This window comes from Somniosus microcephalus, chromosome 19, assembly GCF_052327205.1.
Source record: "Somniosus microcephalus isolate GS21.2 chromosome 19, FLI_Smic_1.0, whole genome shotgun sequence".
Lineage (NCBI taxonomy): Eukaryota > Metazoa > Chordata > Chondrichthyes > Squaliformes > Somniosidae > Somniosus > Somniosus microcephalus.
Genome location: NC_141005.1, coordinates 27,491,452 through 27,508,923, shown reverse-complemented (window position 1 = coordinate 27,508,923; position 17,472 = coordinate 27,491,452). Strand labels below are relative to the sequence as shown.

Here is a 17,472-nt window from a genome sequence, read left to right as displayed (position 1 = left end):
CTGCCCCCGCCACACAGTACTGCCCCCCGATTATCAAAATCCACAACAAGGCCTTGGACAACGTGGACCACTTTCCATACCTCGGGAGCCTACTGTCAACAAGGGCAGACATCGGCGACGAAGTCCAACACCGCCTTCAGTGTGCCAGTGCAGCCTTCGGTCGCCTGAGGAAGAGAGTGTTTGAAGACCAGGACCTCAAACCCGGCACTAAGCTTATGGTCTACAGAGCAGTAGTGATACCCGCCCTCCTGTATGCCTCAGAGACATGGACCATGTACAGCAGGCACCTCAAAGCACTGGAGATGTACCACCAACGCTGCCTCCGCAACATCCTGCAAATCCATTGGCAGGATAGGCGCACCAATGTCAGTGTTCTTGCTCAGGCCAACATCCCCAGCATCGAAGCTTTGACCACACTCGATCAGCTCCGATGGACGGGTCACATTGTCCGCATGCCCGATACGAGACTCCCAAAACAAGCACTCTACTCGGAGCTCCGACACGGCAAGAGAGCCCCAGGTGGGCAGAGGAAATGCTTTAAGGACACCCTCAAAGCCTCCTTCAAAAAGTGTAACATCCCCACCGACACCTGGGAATCCCTGGCCCAAGACAGCACAAAGTGGAGGAGAAGTATCCGGGAAGGCGCCGAACAGCTTGAGTCTCTCTGCCAGGAGCAAGTGGAAGCCAGGCACAGGCAGCGCAAGGAGCACACGTCAACCCAAGCACCCCACCCACCCGCCCCTTCAACCACCGTCTGCCCCACCTGTGACAGAGACTGTAGGTCCCGCATTGGACTCATCAGTCACCTGCGAACTCATTTTTAATGAGGAAGCAAGTCATCCTCGGTCCTGAGGGACTGCCTAAGAAGAAGGGATGAGGATATCCTAGAAAGAGTTCGGAAGGTTTGGTAGGGAGAGCTGTTTGCAAGTTGTGCAAAAAATAACATAGAAACATAGAAGATAGGAGCAGGAGTAGGCCATTCGGCCCCTCGAGCCTGCTCCGCCATTCAATGCGATCATGGCTGATCATCCAAATTCACTACCCTGGCCCTGCTTTCTCCCCATATCCCTTGATCGCCTTAGCCTTAAGAAATATATCTAACTCCTTCTTGAATATATTTATAGAATATAACCGTAGAGGGGTGGCTGTTTTGGTGAGTCCGTCCATAAAAGAGAACGTTGCCTTAGTGGGCAAGGACACTGAGGGGAGATTTTTACGGCTAAAGGAAAAAATTGAGGAATTTGATTGCGATCTGTTTAATATCTACGCACCGAACGACCACTGCAAGCGTCGCAAGTTTTTTCAGTAGTCATTCACTGAAGTAGCAGAGGCGGAAAACTCTTATGTATAGTGGGGGATTTTAACGTATTTTTATCTTGGATGATCACTCCAGAGGGATGATTGTAAAAATGATGGCAAATTTAAATTTGAGAGACTTATGGAGGGATCAGAACCCTATAAAAAGGGAGTTCTCCAGAACAGGTTGGGTGGGTGATGTTTTAAAACAGAGCCGAATAGATTTTATGTTAATGCGGGAAGGGTTAAGTTCTGAGGTGATGGAGATTTATTACAAAAACGTATTTTTTAGTGACCACTCAGCTTTGACTCTTAGAATAAGGAACAGTGGTGTGGATTTTAAACAATCAATACCTGAAAGAAATTGCTTATAAAGAAGGGATATTAAATATAATAAAGAATGCTCAGAAGGAACCTTTGTTCTTGAAAGAAAGAAGAGTTTGGTGGGACAATTTCAAATATGAGGTAAAAGTTTTTTCGGTACGTTATGGGAAAGAGAGAGCAGCAGCTAACCGTAGTCAAGAAGAGAATATAAACAAAAGGTTTACGGTTGTCTGTAAAGCAGTTGACGGAGGGGATAAGGGAGCTGTGACTAAGTTCCTGGTTTTAAAGGAAGAGTGGGAATTATTGCAAGCTGAAAAATGCAAAGGCTAAAGATTCATTGGAGGGCGAAAGATGCACTAGATATTTTCTAGAGCAAGAGAAGCTGCGACAAAGATTCTCATTAATTGGAGAGTTGAAGGTTGGGGAGAAGAATCATTAATGAAATGGGGAGATTTTAGAGGCGGCTTGCAGCTTTTATCAAGAGTTATACACAAAAGAAGACATTTCCAAATTGGCAATGGAGAAGATTAGTGTTTTTATTGAAGAGGGTTTAAAGGAGGATGAGAGAAGCATGTGTGACAAAGAAGTAGGATTAGCAGAAATAAAAGTAGCAATAAGTGGAATGAAGGGGAGGTGGGGGGCGCGGACTAAGTGCAGAATTTTATAAAGAATTTTTAGAGATTTTAAGTCCATTGCTCTTAGAAGTTTTTAAGGAGATTAAAATTGAGGGAAGCCTGGCCCCATCTATGAGGACGGGTGTCATAAGCTTAGCTTATATAAAAATAAAGGGGATAGAAAGGATTTAAAGAATTGGAGGCCCATCACATTATTAAATGTGGATTATAAGATCTTGGCGAGGGTTAAGGCAAACCTTATGAAGGAGGTGATGCCGCAGATAGTTTTGCCCTCTCAGTCCTATGGAATCATAGGCTGGGGCATCGCAGACTCTGTGGTCTCAATCCGAGATGTGATAGAGCTCATGGATGAGAGTGGGAGGGAGGCTTATGTATTAAAGATAGGTCAAGAGAAAGCCTTTGATAGGGTCTCTCATGAGTTTTTATTGATGGTTTTGGAAGCATTTGGTTTCGGGGAAAATTTCACTGAGTGGATAAGGATTTTTTATTCAAACATATTTTTTTCATTTATGGGATGTGGGCGTCGCTGGCAAGGCCAGTATTTATTGCCCATCCCTAATTGCCCTTGAGAAGGTGGTGGTGAGCCGCCTTCTTGAACCGCTGCAGTCCATGTGGTGAAAGTACTCCCACAGTGCTGTTAGATAGGGAGTTCCAGGATTTTGACCCAGTGACAATGAAGGATCGGCGATATACTTTTAAGTCAGGATGGTGTGTGACTTGGAGAGGAACTTGTAGGTGGTGGTGTTCCCATGCGCCTGCTGCCCTTGTCCTTCTAGGTGGAAGAGGTCGTGGGTTTGGGAGGTGCTGCTGAAGAAGCCTTGGCGAGTTGCTGCAGTGCATCTTGTAGATGGTACACACTGCAGCCACGATATGCCGTTGGTGGAGGGAGTGAATGTTTAAGGTGGTAGATGGGATGCCAATCAAGCGGGCTGCTTTGTCCTGGATGGTGTCGAGCTTCTTGAGTGGTGTTGGAGCTGCACTCATCCAGGTAAGTAGAGAGTATTCCATCACACTCCTTACTTGTGTCTTGTAGATGGTGTAAAGGCTTTGGGGAGTCAGGAGGTGAGACACTTGCCGCAGAATACCTAGCCTCTGACCTGCTCTTGCTGCCACAGTATTTATGTGGCTGGTACAGTTAAGTTTCTGGTCAATGGTGACCCCCAGCATGTTGATGGTGGGGGATTCGGCAATGGTAATGCCATTGAATGTCAAGAGGTGGTGGTTAGACTCTCGCTTTAGCTGTGTTAAATGTAATGTTTTTTTTATCCAAGTATTTTCAGATACAGAGGTCAGTGAGACAGGGTTGCCCCTGTCCCCATTGTTGTACACATTGGTAGCAGAACTATTAGGTTACATGATGCGAAAGAAACAAGATGTAGTTGGGATTGCGGTCCCCAGTTCCGGCTGGTGTCGGTGATACACCAATATGCAGATGACACAACCTTAACATTGAGGAATGGGGAGTCAGTGAAGAAAGCTATGGATGGAGTGGAGGAGTATTGTAGAGCTTCAGGAGCCAGAGTGAATTATAGTAAGTCCCAATACCTGGTTGCAGGAAGGGGTAGGGGGGAATTGTTGGAGGAAAGTCCCTTTAAGGTGGTGGAGGTTTTGGAAGTTCTGGAGGTGTATATGAGGTGCAAGAAAGACCGTGATGAAGTGGATCGATTAAATTGGGAACCGAAGGTTATGAAAATTAAAAAGATTTTGGGAAGATGGGAAAGAAGGTGGTTGAAAGTGCAAGGAAGAGCTACAGTGGTGTCCGCTCTACTGTTTTCTAAGCTATGGTACTTATTGACGGAGGAGGATATTCCTGAGTGGGCGGAAAAGTCCATCCGAGAGGCTTATGTGAGGTTTTTATGGGAAGGGAAACCAGTCTTGGTTGCTTACAATACCATCATTGGACGGAGGAATCAGGGAGGACTCAATTTACCAGATATTGATTTGAAGAAAAAATCCTTTAGAATCAAATGGGTGAAGAGATTTCTTCAGAAGTCAAATACAAGTTTTTGGAAGAGTTGTTTTGAGCATTTTTAAAAAATGAAGTGGGATAGGAGGGCAGGGGATATTGTATATTCAATACAATAATATGTTTTTGAAATCGATTAAACCTCTCCCTAGGTTTTATATGGGGGTTGTAGAGACTTCAAGGGCCCAATTTTTAAAAAGTGTGCAGTTTATGCCCAAGGGTGCTGAATAATTTTTAGAACAGCCATTATTTTTGAACAGGTGGGTCAACATTGAAGGAGAGGTATTATTTAATCAAGCTTTTATAAAAGCTGGTATTATATATGTGAAAGATGTATTATATGAGGTAATTCCAGGTTGGTTGCCAGAAGCGATAGTAAGGGACATGGTGTGGGAGGAGGATCAGAAGGTAGAGGAAAATGCAATTATGATCATGTATGAGAAGATTGTGAGGACAATGCCACAGGATTGGATGGAAGAAATAAATGCGGAAATCTCCAAAGGATGTAAAATGCTTCCCGCTTTTCCAAGCTTTCTGCTGGAGAAAGGGGAAGAGTTGGTCCAATTTGACAACTGTAATACTCGAGATTTATATGAGGTATTTAGAGAATGGAGATTCAAGACACCTGCTGGTCAGGAGTTTTGGCAGAGTATATACCCACAGCTGGACTTTCAACAGGATTTGGAAGGGAATGTGGGCGAATTTTAAATGTCCAGAGTGGATTGAACTGGATTTCAAATTGGCTCATAACCGGATTTTTACCATGACGGTCTTATGTAAGATTGGGCGAGTGGAGGGGGCAACTTGCCCAGCGTGTGGGACACGGGATGAGACTCTGTCCCATTTACTGGTGTTATGTTTGCAGTTAATGATTTTAAGTACTATGTTCGACAGTTGTGTGAAGTTTTTTTGCTGGGTGGGGACCAAAGAGCGAGAATGGGAATCCTGTGGGACTCAATTTTGAGATGGGGATTGCAGGAGAGTCTGCCCGAGTCTAGCGGAGCGGCAATTAATTTAATGTTCAGTTTGTCTAGATTCGTGATTGTGCAAAGAAAGAATGCTCTGCTTTTTAAGGGGAGGAGAATCAACGTAAAATAATATTTTAATTATAAGCTAAAAGATCATTATAAGGCTCTGTGGATGTTTTATTCAGAAAGGAATTTAAAGATAGTATTTTACGATCAATTTTTAAATTACAATCGATTAATATATGTTACGGGAGACAAATTAAACTTCAGGTTTTGAAGTTAATACTGTATGTGGTGGAGGAATGGCTCTGCAGAGCAGCGGAATGGATTTGAATGATACAATGGAATGATCACGATGTTGTAAATGTTCTTAATGTTCAATAAATAATAAAATTTAAAAAAAAGTGGGTAGCACACTCGCCTCTGAGTCAGAAGGTTGTGGGTTCAAGTCCCACTCCTGGGACTTGAGCACATAAATCTAGGCTGATGCTCACAGTGCAGTGCTGAGGGAGAACTGCACTGTTGGAGGTGCCGTCTTTCAGATGAGACATTAAACTGAGGCCCTGTCTGCTCTCTCAGGTGGATGTAAAAGATCCCATGGCACTATTTCAAAGAAGAGCAGGGGAGTAATTCCTGGCGTCCTGGCCAATATTTATCCCTTACTCAACATATCAAAACAGATTATCTGGTCATTATCTCATTGCTGTTTGTGGGAGCTTGTTGTGTGTAAATTGGCTGCTGCGTTTCCCACATTACAACAGTGACTGCACGCCAAAAGTACTTCATTGGCTGTAAAGCACTTTGAGACATCTGGTGGTTGTGAAAGGTGCTATATAAATGCAAGTCTTTCTTTCTTTCTTAACACATTCTACAAATTCCATCTGTGAATAGTTTTCTTACCTGAAATATGTTAGGCTGGAAATTAATGTTGGTGATATTATTTTAAATGGCTTAATTTAAAATAGCTGACAGAAATGTGATGTGAACATGTTAATTGACTGCTTTTCTTGATAAATATTAAGGACTTGGATGTGGGTATGTAGGGCACAGTTTCAAAATTTGCAGATGACACAAAACTTGGAAATATAGTGAACAGTGAGGAGGATCGTGATAGACTTCAAGAGGACATAGACAGGCTGGTGGAATGGGTGGACACGTGGCAGATGAAATTTAACACAGAAAGGTGCGAAGTGATACATTTTGGTAGAAAGAATGAAGAGAGGAAATATAAACTAAAGGGTACAATCCTAAAGATGTGCATGAACAGAGAGACCTAGGGGTATATGTGCACAAATCGTTGAAGGTGGCAGGGCAGATTGAGAAAGTGGTTAAAAAAGCTTACGGGATCCTGGGCTTCATGAATAGAGGTATAGAATACAAAAGCGTGGAAATTATGATTAACCTGCATAAAACACTGGTTCGGCTTCAATTGGAGTATTGTGTCCAATTCTGGGCACCGCACTTTAGGAAGGATGTGAAGGCCTTAGAGAGGGTGGAGAGAAACTGTTCCCATTGGCAGAAGGGTCGAGAACCAGAGGACACAGATTTAAGGTGATTGGCAAAAGAACCAAAGGCGACATGAGGAAAAACTTTTTTACTCAGCAAGTGGTTAGGATCAGGAATGCAATGCCTGAAAGGGCGGTGGAGGCAGACTCAATCACGGCTTTCAAAAGGGAGTTGGATAAGTACCTGAAGGAAAAACATTTGCAGGGCTATGGGGAAAGGGTGGAGGAGTGAAACTAGCACAGGCTCAACGGGCCAAATGGCATCTTCCGTGCTGTAACCATTCTATGAATATTGCCAATTTTAGTTTCCAGCCTATTAAGACCTGCTGCTCTCAAAGTAAGAGATGGGAGGTACAGTGAGATCGCGAAGGAAAAATATAAAACCTTTACCTGATTCCACGGTCTGCATAGCGGCATCGCTCAGCCTAATTTGGGGCTTCTGATCAGTTTCTTTATCTGTATTGAGAAGTCAACAACATAAATAAATCAATTTCTTGTGAAAGTGAATTTTGGAATCATTTGTACCATTTGCACTAATTTGCATTAACAGCAGGTACAATTTTTCTAGCTCATACATTTTGATATTACTAAAGTTAAAGGCTCAGGTTTTCTGATTGAATTATGCTAGCCCCCTGGGCATTGGACCCATTTGTCTTTGGTGCCAAGGATTGCGATGGGCAGTGCGGGGCGGGGGGATTTAAATGTTAAATCTGAGAAAAAAACCTTTTCAACTCCACAGTCTTCAAATATCAAAAACGTTAACAAAGAAATTCTCAGCTCTACTAGGTTACCCCAGAGGCCATTGGCCAGGCTATGGTGTGCAGGTCAATCTCTGCATCCCCTCCAGGGAGATTCCCAACGGAGGCCAGGGATCTTGGTCAGCAAAATATCAGCCAGGATCAGGGCCACATCCTTGTGGTCAGTGGAAGTCCCATACTGTCTCACTGAAGATGCGAACCATAAAATCACAGCCAGAGAGTTACATAAGCTACCATGCAACAGTGTTTAAACATATTCTAATATATTTGGTAGCTGAGTGAGTTTATCTAGTGAGTAGCTGAACTGCACAGACCAGGAAAGTGACAGGTTCAATCCCCGGTCTGTGTTGAGTAAGCTGATCTCTGTAGGGGCACTAAAAATAGCCTCAATGCTATGGCTCAGGGTGGGAAAAATTGTCCGGTGGGCCCAGCTGAAAGTGTGTGTGTAAATATTAGTTGAGGACAAATTGTGCTTGGCCGTGGCTGAATAGCTCTTTGACACACATAATGGTCACTTAGGAGAGTTAGTGAGGAGACCAGCACCAATAGAGGTGTACCCCAACAGAATTAACAGCCGTGATTTTCTGGTCCTCGGCAGGTCTGGTGCGGCTGGGGTTGGTGACGGGTTGCGACCACGTTGCTGGCTCCAGCCCACTGTCCAAATTGATTTTACGTTGATTGGGTTTGTTGAGTCTGGCCAACTGAAGGAAGTGGGTCTGATGACGTCACCTGATGACACGTCATCAGCCGGTTTCCTTAAAGGGACCATGCGCAAATTCATTTTTACATTTGTGCTATCAGTGTTCTACAGCATTGAGGTGCTGCAAACACTAACAAGCACTGCACTGAAGTGCACGGCTGCACCAAGGCTCTCCCATATGGAGGGAGTCACAGCACGCGGAGAAGTCCTCTTCTCTTCACACGGACAGAAGAGAACTCCCCAGGAGATCAACGCAACCTGGTTGCACATTGCACAGGAGGACACAAGCAGGGATGTCATGAGGAGGACCAGGCTGCAGTGGCGCAAACCTTTCAATGTTCTCAGTAGATCACAAAATGTTACTGCAAAGCCACATTCAACCTCATCCTGCTGTGCCACTCATCACATCCCCATCACTCTGCCTTCCCTACCCTACTCCTGCACATCCTTACTCACACCAACCTACTTTGCACCTCCACCCATCCCTCTCTATCTACATTATCACTTCTCCATCTCACACTTACCCTCATCCTAGTCCAATCATACCAACTAACAACACACAAGGGTACATAAGAACATAAGAAATAGGAGCAGGAGTAGGCCAATCGGCCCCTCGAGCCTGCTCCACCATTCAATAAGATCATGGCTGATCTGATCCTAACCTCAAATCTACTATCACTCTCCATCCCACCCGAACCCATGTGATCTCCCGGAAGAGGCGAAAAACCAGATAAAAAACCCAATGGCCAATTTGGGAGAAAAAATCTGGGAAATTCCTCTCCGACCCATCTAGGCGATCGAAACTCATCCAGGAGATCACTGTCCCTGTATTTCCTACAGTACTTACCTTCTGTAAAAGGTGATCACCCCAGCCAGGAACAGGCCCAATTTACTCTTGAAGGACACCTAGCTGGCAGCCTGTTCGATGTCTCCACTAATCCCTGTGAATAGAACCATCTCCTGAAATCTAACACAGAATTAGAACACAAGAAGTAGGAGCAGGACCGGGCTACACGGCCCCTGGGCCCGCTCCGCTACCCACAGGGCCATGACCGTTCCGAACCTAGACTCATGTCCAATTTCCTGCCCGCTCCCCGTAACCCCTAATTCCATTTACTTCTAGGAAACTGTCTATTTCTGTTTTAAATTTATTTAATGATGTAGCTTCCACAGCTTTCTGGGGCAACAAATTCCACAGACCTACTACCCTCTGAGTGAAGAAGTTTCTCCTCATCTCAGTTTTGAAAGAGCAGCCCCTTATTTTAAGATTATGCCCCCTAGTTCTAGTTTCACCCATCATTGGGAACATCCTCACCGCATCCACCCGATCAAGCCCCTTCACCATCTTATATGTTTCAATAAGATCGCCTCTCATTCTTCTGAACTCCAATGAGTAGAGTCCCAATCTACTCAACCTCTCCTCATATGTCCACCTCCTCATCCCCGGGATTAACCGAGTGAACCTTCTTTGTACTGACTCAAGAGCAAGTATGTCTTTTGTTAAGTATGGACACCAAAACTGTATGCAGTATTCCAGGTGCGGTCTCACCAATACCTTGTACAACTGCAGCAGTACCTCCCTGTTTTTATATTCTATCCCCCTAGCAATGAAAGCCAACATTCCATTGGCCTTCTTGATCACTTGCTGCACCTGCATACTTACTTTTTGAGTTTCGTGCACCAGGACCCCCAGATCCCTTTGTACGACAGTACTTTCCAGTTTCTTGCCATTAAGATAATAACTTACTCTATGATTTTTCCTGCCAAAGTGCATAACCTCACACTTTCCAGTATTGTATTCCATCTGCCAAATCTCTGCCCACTTACTTAGCCTGTCTATGTCCCTTTGCAGGTTTTTTATGTCCTCCTCACTCACTACTTTCCTTCCCATCTTTGTATCATCTGCAAACTTTGATATGTTACACTCGGTCCCCTCCTCCAAATCGTTAATATAGATTGTAAAGAGTTGGGGACCCAGCACTGACCCCTGCGGAACACCACTAGTTACTGATTGCCAGTTGTATATATTGACCATATAAGAGGATAGTGAAATAGCTTGAATGGTCCAGGCTGAACGTTTCACTGATACATTGAATACACTTCAGACAATGCTGTTTTCCCTCAGCATTTCACTGGCATGCCAGCTCCATTGTATGGTTGTGCATGTTCGGCAGGAATGTGTTACAAGCAAAAAGTAGCCCCTTACATGAGCACTTTATCCCACAGTTAGCCACTAACTTACCAATGCCCGGGTTGGGGTGTCTACCATGTTATGATTTCATGATAGAGTCATAGCATCACAGAATCATACAGCATAGAAGGAGGCTATCATGTCAGTGCCAGCTCTTTGAAAGAGCTATCCAATTTGTCCTACACCCCTGCTCTTTCCCCATAGCCCTGAAAATGTTTCCTTTTCAAGTATATATTCAATTCCCTTTTGAAAGTTAGTAATTAATGTGTTTCCACCACCTTTTTAGGTAGTGCATTCCAGATCATAACAACTTGCTGCGTAAAAAAATTCTGCTAATTTCCCCCCCCCCGCCCCATGGAATTTTTGCCAATTATCTTAAATTTGTGTCCTCTGGTTAACGACCCTTCTGCCAGTGGGAACAATTTCTTCCTATCTATATTGAAACCCCTCATAATTTTGAACACCTCTATTAAATCTTCCCTTAATCTGCATGGAGAACAATCCCAGCTTCTCTACTCACTCCACATAACTGAAGCCTCTCATGCCTAGTACCATTCTGGTAAATCTCTTCTGCACCCTCTCCAAGGCCTTGACATCCTTCCTAAAGTGTGCACCAATTGGACACAATACTCCAGCTGAGGTCTAACCAGTGTTTTATGAAGGTTTACCATAACTTCCTTGCTTTTGTTCTCTATGCCTCTATTTATAAAGCCAAGGATCCGGTGTACTTATTTAACAGCTTTATCAACTTATCCTGTTTCCTAGGCCCGAGGCTCTGGAATTCCCTGCCTAAACCTATCTGCCTCGCTACCTCTCTTTCCTCCTTTAAGATGCACCTTAAAACCTACCTCTGACCAAGCTTTTGGTCATCTGCCCTAATTTATCCTTATGTGGATCGGTGTCAAATTTTTTGTCTTAAAATACTCCTGTGCAGCGCCTTGGGACGTTTTACTATGTTAAAGGCGCTATATAAATAAAAGTTGTTGTTGCTGCTACCTTCAAAGATTTGTATGCATGAACCCCCAGGTCTCTCTGTCCCTGCACCCCATTTAAAATTGTACCATTTAATTTATATTGCCTCTCCTCATTTTTCCTTCCATAATGCATAATTTCATACTTCTCTGCATTAAATTTCATCTGCCATGTATCTGCCCATTTCACCAGTCTATGTCCTCCTCAAGTTGCTACTATCCTCCTCACTCTTTACTAGATTTCCAAGCTTTGAGTCATCTGCAAACTTTGAAATTATGCCCCTTATACCCAAGACCAGGTCATTGATATATATCAGAAAGAGCAGTGGTCCTAATACCGCCCCCTGGGGGACACCACTGCATACTACCCTCCAGTCTGATAAACAAATATTCACCACTACTCTGCTTTCTGGTTCTTAGCAAATTCCGTATCAACGCTGACACTGCTCCTCTAAACCAATTTTGCCAACAAGTCTATTATGGGCCAGAACTTCGGATCCCCACGGGTGAGTACGCGTTGGGTACTCACGCGTAGGCCCAACGAAAGTGCCAGTTTTGTGCATGCACTGCGCATGCGCGGGAAACCGGAACTTCCGTTCCCTTAAAGAAAGGGGTTCACAGGTTGAACGCGTGCACCAGAGAGGCAGCGTGTATGCTTGGAACTTCCGTTTTTTTTGCAGCTTTCTCCGGGAGTGTACGTCTCCAGGAGGTACGTTTGTAAAAAGCAGTCGCAAGGCCTGCTTTTAACAAGGTAAGTGGTGAATTAAGTTAAATTAAAACAATTTTTCCACAGGTTTATTATTTTTAAATACTTTAAAGAAAGGTAAGTTTATTTTTAGCCCCGTTAGAAACTGTAATTAATTTTTTCAAAAATTTAAATTATTGTTTAAAATAGTTATTTTATGTAATTTAATAGTTATTTTAAAAATGTGATTAAAAAAAAATGTATTTGAAGTTTTAGTGATATTTTGGGGCTGAATTGTATTCATAGATTTGACAGCTCTTCCTGTCAAATCTATGAATACAGATTCCCTGCTACCAGTGGCTCTCCGTGGCCCACGTGATCCCAAGGGATGCTTCGAACTAACTGCGCCCCTGGGATACGCAAGCACTGCGCGTCGGCAGTTGGAGCAGGCCCAGGATCGGAATCCCACGCGGGCCCACAGCACAACTGCCGGCGCGCTAGTTAAGTGCAGGTCGGAGGCTTGCACCCGCGGGAAACCTCCGACCCGAATTTCTGGGCCTATATGTGGCACTTTATCAAGCGTCTTCTGTAGATACATGTACATAACATCAACTGCATTACTTTCATCAATCCTCTCAGTTATTTCATTGAAGAACTCAATCAAGTTTGTCCAGCATGATTTGCCTTTAACAAATGTTGGCTGTCATTTATTAACCCATGTTTTTCCAAATAACAATTCATTTTATCCCAGATTATGGTCGCTAGACGTTTTTCCACCACCGACGTATGGCTGACTGGCCTGTAGTTATCTGGTTTATCTCTGTCTCCTTTTTTTGAACAGGGGTGTAACATTTGCAACCAATACAACTTGCATTAATATTGCGCCTTTAATGCAGTAAAACATCCCAAGGTGCTTCACAGGAGTGCTTTCAAACAAAATTTAACAACAAGCCACATAAGGAGATATTAGGACAGGTGAAAGAAGTAGGTTTTAAGGAGCGTCTTAAAGGAGGAGAGAGAGGTACAGAGGCGGAGAGGCTTACTGAGGGAATGTTAGAGCTTAGGGCTCAGGCAGTTGAAGGCACGACCGCCAATGGTGGAGCGATTAAAATCAGGGATGTGCAAGAGGTCGGAACTGGAGGAGTGCAGAGATCTCGGAGGGTTGTAGGGCTGAAGGTGGTTACAGAGATAGGGAGAGGAAAGGCATGGAGGGATGAGAATTTTAAAATTAAGGCGTTGCTAGACCGGGACCAATATAGGTCAGCAAACATGGGTAATGGGTGAACGGGACTTGGTGCGAATTAGGACACAGGCAGCAGAGTTTTGGATGAGTTCAAGTTTATGGAGAGTGGAAGATGGGAGACCAGCCGGGAGAGCGTTGGAATAGTCAAGTCTAGAGGTAACAAAGACATGTAAAGGCCTCCATACCCACCTCCCCAGAGCTGGGAAAATTCCCCCCGAGACTTCCTTACCCAGGTCTTCCTAATACAGTGCCTTAGTCAGGCCAGGGGCAGAAATTGGGTATCGCCCGTTTGGGGCACTAAATTTTAAAAGTTGAGAAAATTAGCGCCAGTTTCTGCCATTTTCCCAGCAGTCCCGCCTCCATACCCGGCTCCCCAGGGCTGGGAACATTCCCCCCAATATACTTTATTGGAGGAGGGCCAATTTCAGTGGGTTGAGAACAGACCTGGCCCAGGTAAATAGGAATCAAAGATTGGCAGGCAAAACTGCAATTGAACAACAGGCTGCCTTTAAAGAGACGGTTCGGGTACAGTCGAGGTACATTCCCATGAGGGGTAAAAGGTAAGGCAACCAAAGCCAGAGCTCCCTGGATGACAAAAGAGATAGAGAGTAAGATAAAGCAGAAAAAAGGGGCATATGACAGATGTCAGATTCAGAATACAAGTGAGAACCAGACTGAATACAGAAAGTTCAGAGGGGAAGTGAAAAAGGAAATAAGAGGGGCAAAGAGGGAGTATGAGAATAGACTGGCAGCTAACATAAAAGGGAATCCAAAAGTCTTCTATGGGCATATAAATAGTAAACAGGTAGTAAGAAGAAGTGTGGGGTCGATTAGGGACCAAAAATGAGACCTATGCATGGAGGCAGAGGGCATGGCTGAGGTACTAAATGAGTACTTTGCATCCGTCTCTACCAAAGAAGAAGATGCTGCCAAAGTTATAGGAAAGAGGAGGTGGTTGAGATATTGGATGGAATAAAAATTGATAAAGAGAAGGTACTAGAAAGGCTGGCTGTAGTTAAAGTAGATAAGTCACCTGGAACGGATGGGATGCATCCTTGGATGCTGAGGGAAGTAAAGGTGAAAATTGCAGAGGTACTGGCCATAATCTTCTAATCCTCCTTGGATACGGGGGTGGTGCCAAAGGAGTGGAAAATTGCAAATGTTGCACACTTGTTCAAGAAAGGGTGTAAGGATAAACCCAGCAACTTCAGGTCAGTCAGCTTAACTTTGGTAGTGTGGAAGCTTTTAGAAATGATAATCTGGGACAAAATTAACAGTCACTTGGACAAGTGTGGATTAATTAAGGGAAGCCAGCACAGATCTGTTAAAGGCAAATCATATTTAACTAACTTGATTGAATTTTTTGATGAGGTAACAGAGAAGGTTGATGAGGGCAATGCGGTTGATGTGGTGTACATGGACTTCCAAAAGGCGTTTGATAAAGTGCCACGTAATAGGTGTAGCAGTCGGTGCAGACTCCATGGATTTTTAGATTATGAACATATACCCTTATTAAAAACTGGACAGACTGTTTGGGGGGAAGCAGTGGAAAACACTTAAACTGAAGGTGGCTGACGTAACCAGATTGCATTCGTATGGTAACGGACTGTCCTTGGGAACAATGGCCTGAGAGGCCCACTCCCAAGTCATGAATAACGAGGCTGGCGACTCATTGTTTCTGGAGAAGATGAGCTCATTAAGTTAAATCGGCTGGGAGATCGAAACAAGATCTAAACCATCCAAACCTGGGAGGAGGCCTGGAAACCATTTCCATTAAAACCACAGACAGCGGTTTGTGTATTGGAGGGGTATATCAGAGAGCCGTTTTGGATAGCTCTCTCTCTCTCTCTCTGCCCTCCTCACAATGGAACATCAAGAGGAGTTGAGCCTTGCTCTTCCAACTGCGATGGACTTCGACTCAGATTGGGACTCGCATGCCACAAGGCCGGTATGCAACCAGGTAGCCAAGATGTACGGGAGGAAGCTACAAGCAAGATCAAAGGCAATCTAGGTGAGCATTGCCAAGCCTGCAGACCTACAAGATCACTTAGCTGTGTGAGGGAGTGCCTTTATGTTCCTACCAAACCAGAGGGGGTTTAGCGTTGGAAGGGTCTTGTGATAGTTTAGTTCACGGGAGGGTGTTTTTAGGCCATGGTAAGTCAGCACGGCAGGGGCTTGTTGGATAAGTCAGGGTTGTACTGTTTTAAACTGTACTGTTGTGTTGACGCCACTCGTACTGTATGCGAGTGGAGTGGCTTTGTCAACCTTAATAAACACTGTACAGGTGAGCCCGAAAATACTGTCCATGTTCAAATCTGTCCTCAGTAATCCCTATCGTCCAGAACTTGCAGTAAGGAGGTTTGCATGCTCGCTACGGGCGGGGCGAAACCACTTACAATAATTGGCGATTGCGGCAGGGCCCATAGGAAATTGGCCACCGCAAAAACCAGTTACAGAATTGGCGACCGCGGCAGGACCCAAAGGAAATTGGCCACCGCAAAAACCGGTTACATAGGCTTGCCAGCAAAATTGAAGCCCATGGAATAAAAGGGATAGTGGCAGCATGGCTATGAAATTGGCTAAGTGACAGGAAACAGAGAGTAATGGTGAATGGTTGTTTTTTGGACTGGAGGAAGGTATACAGTGGTGTTCCCCAGGGGTCGGTACTAGGACCACTGCTTTTCTTGATGATTTGGACTTAGGTGTAAGAAGACACAGTTTCAAAATTTGCAGATGACACAAAACTTGGAAGTATAGTGAACAGTGAGGAGGATAGAGATAGACGTCAAGAAGACATAGACAGGCTGGTGGAATGGGCGGACACGTGTCAGATGAAGTTTAACGCAGAAAAGTGTGAAGTGATACATTTTGGTAGGAAGAATTGAGAGAGGCAATATAAACGAAAGGTTACAAATCTAAAGGGGGTGCAGGAACAGAGAGACCTGGGGATATATGTGCACAAATCATTGAAGGTGGCAGGGCGGGTTGAGAAAGCGGTTAAAAAAGCATACGGGATCCTGGGCTTTATAAATCGAGGCAGAGGGGGGAAAATTTATCCGCTTAGCACCGCCCGTTAGCATCAGTAAATGGTGCTAATGCGGCATTGAGACCAGTACCAACAGGGTGAGGCGAATCCAGCACTGCATGCCAAATCGGGACCCCCCTGGCGCGGCCGGTAACATCAATCACCGAGGACCGCAATGCCAGGGAGATTGCGGCGTAAGTGATTGTGCAACACTCACTGAACGCCCGATTTCCCATATTGCTTTTAGTCACTTACCTCACCGCCTGCAGTAAACACCAACAGGGAGAGCTGGCATGCAGCATGAGGAAGCTGGCTACAGGGACATTATTTAAAGGGATCATCAGTAATCACTCGCACCTGTCAGGTTTGTGCAGTTTCACTGGCTTTTTGTTAGTTTCAGCTACTGCAACAGTTTCATTGAGTAATTTCAAAATTCTTTTGTATCAGGAGTCTTGTGGCAAGTACAAAGTAGCTACAGTTATTCTACGGCGGAGGGAGTGTAGGCAGCCAGATAATCGGGCTTCTGGACAGGCGGTCCATGATGTGGTGTGCCACCTCCCTCCACATTCTGTGGCAGACTTGTGGAGAGGGCCTCCTGCCAGTTGGTGGGTACAGGACTGCCCGCCTTCTCTCTAGCTCAGAAAACAATGCCTCCAAAGTTTCATGGGAAAACATGCAGGCTCTCTCCCTGGGGCAGTGATCTGCCATGAGGATTTGTAAATAAGTGCCCCTTCTTCTGGTTCTTCTTCTTATGGTTGTTGAGGCAGCTGCACAGTCAACAATGCTGAGAATGAAGTGCTGCAGCATCATTGAACCTCCCCTTTAAGTAGTGAAAAAAGCCTGTGGCAATCATAGAAACATAGAAGATAGAAGCAGGAGTAGGCCATTCGGCCCCTCGAGCCTGCTCTGCCATTCAATGCGATCATGGCTGATCATCCAAATTCAGTACCCGGTCCCTGTTTCTCCCCATACCCCTTGATCCCTTTAGCCTTGAGAAATATATCCAACTCCTTCTTGAATATATTTAATGAATTGGCCTCTACTGCCTTCTGTGGTAGAGAATTCCACAGGTTCACCACTCTCTGGGTGAAGAAATTCCTCCTCATCTCTGTCCTAAATGGCCTACCCCTTATCCTTAGACTGTGACCCCTGGTTCTGGACTCCCCGACCATTGGGAACATCCTTCCAGCATCTAGTCTGTCTAG

The 17,472-nt window shown here is 44.7% G+C and overlaps 1 protein-coding gene across 2 annotated transcripts in view; it reads right to left on the bottom strand.

Annotated features, from left to right (window-relative positions):
- The window catches only part of LOC147104265 (caspase recruitment domain-containing protein 8-like), a 224,699-nt gene that overhangs the window by 108,264 nt on the left and 98,963 nt on the right, over nt 1–17,472 (bottom strand). For both annotated transcript variants that reach the window (XM_085961450.1, XM_085961449.1), the window contains exon 10: nt 7,085–7,150. In XM_085961450.1, the coding sequence (XP_085817576.1) occupies nt 7,085–7,150 (66 nt within the window). The remainder of the gene's footprint in view (nt 1–7,084; nt 7,151–17,472) is intronic.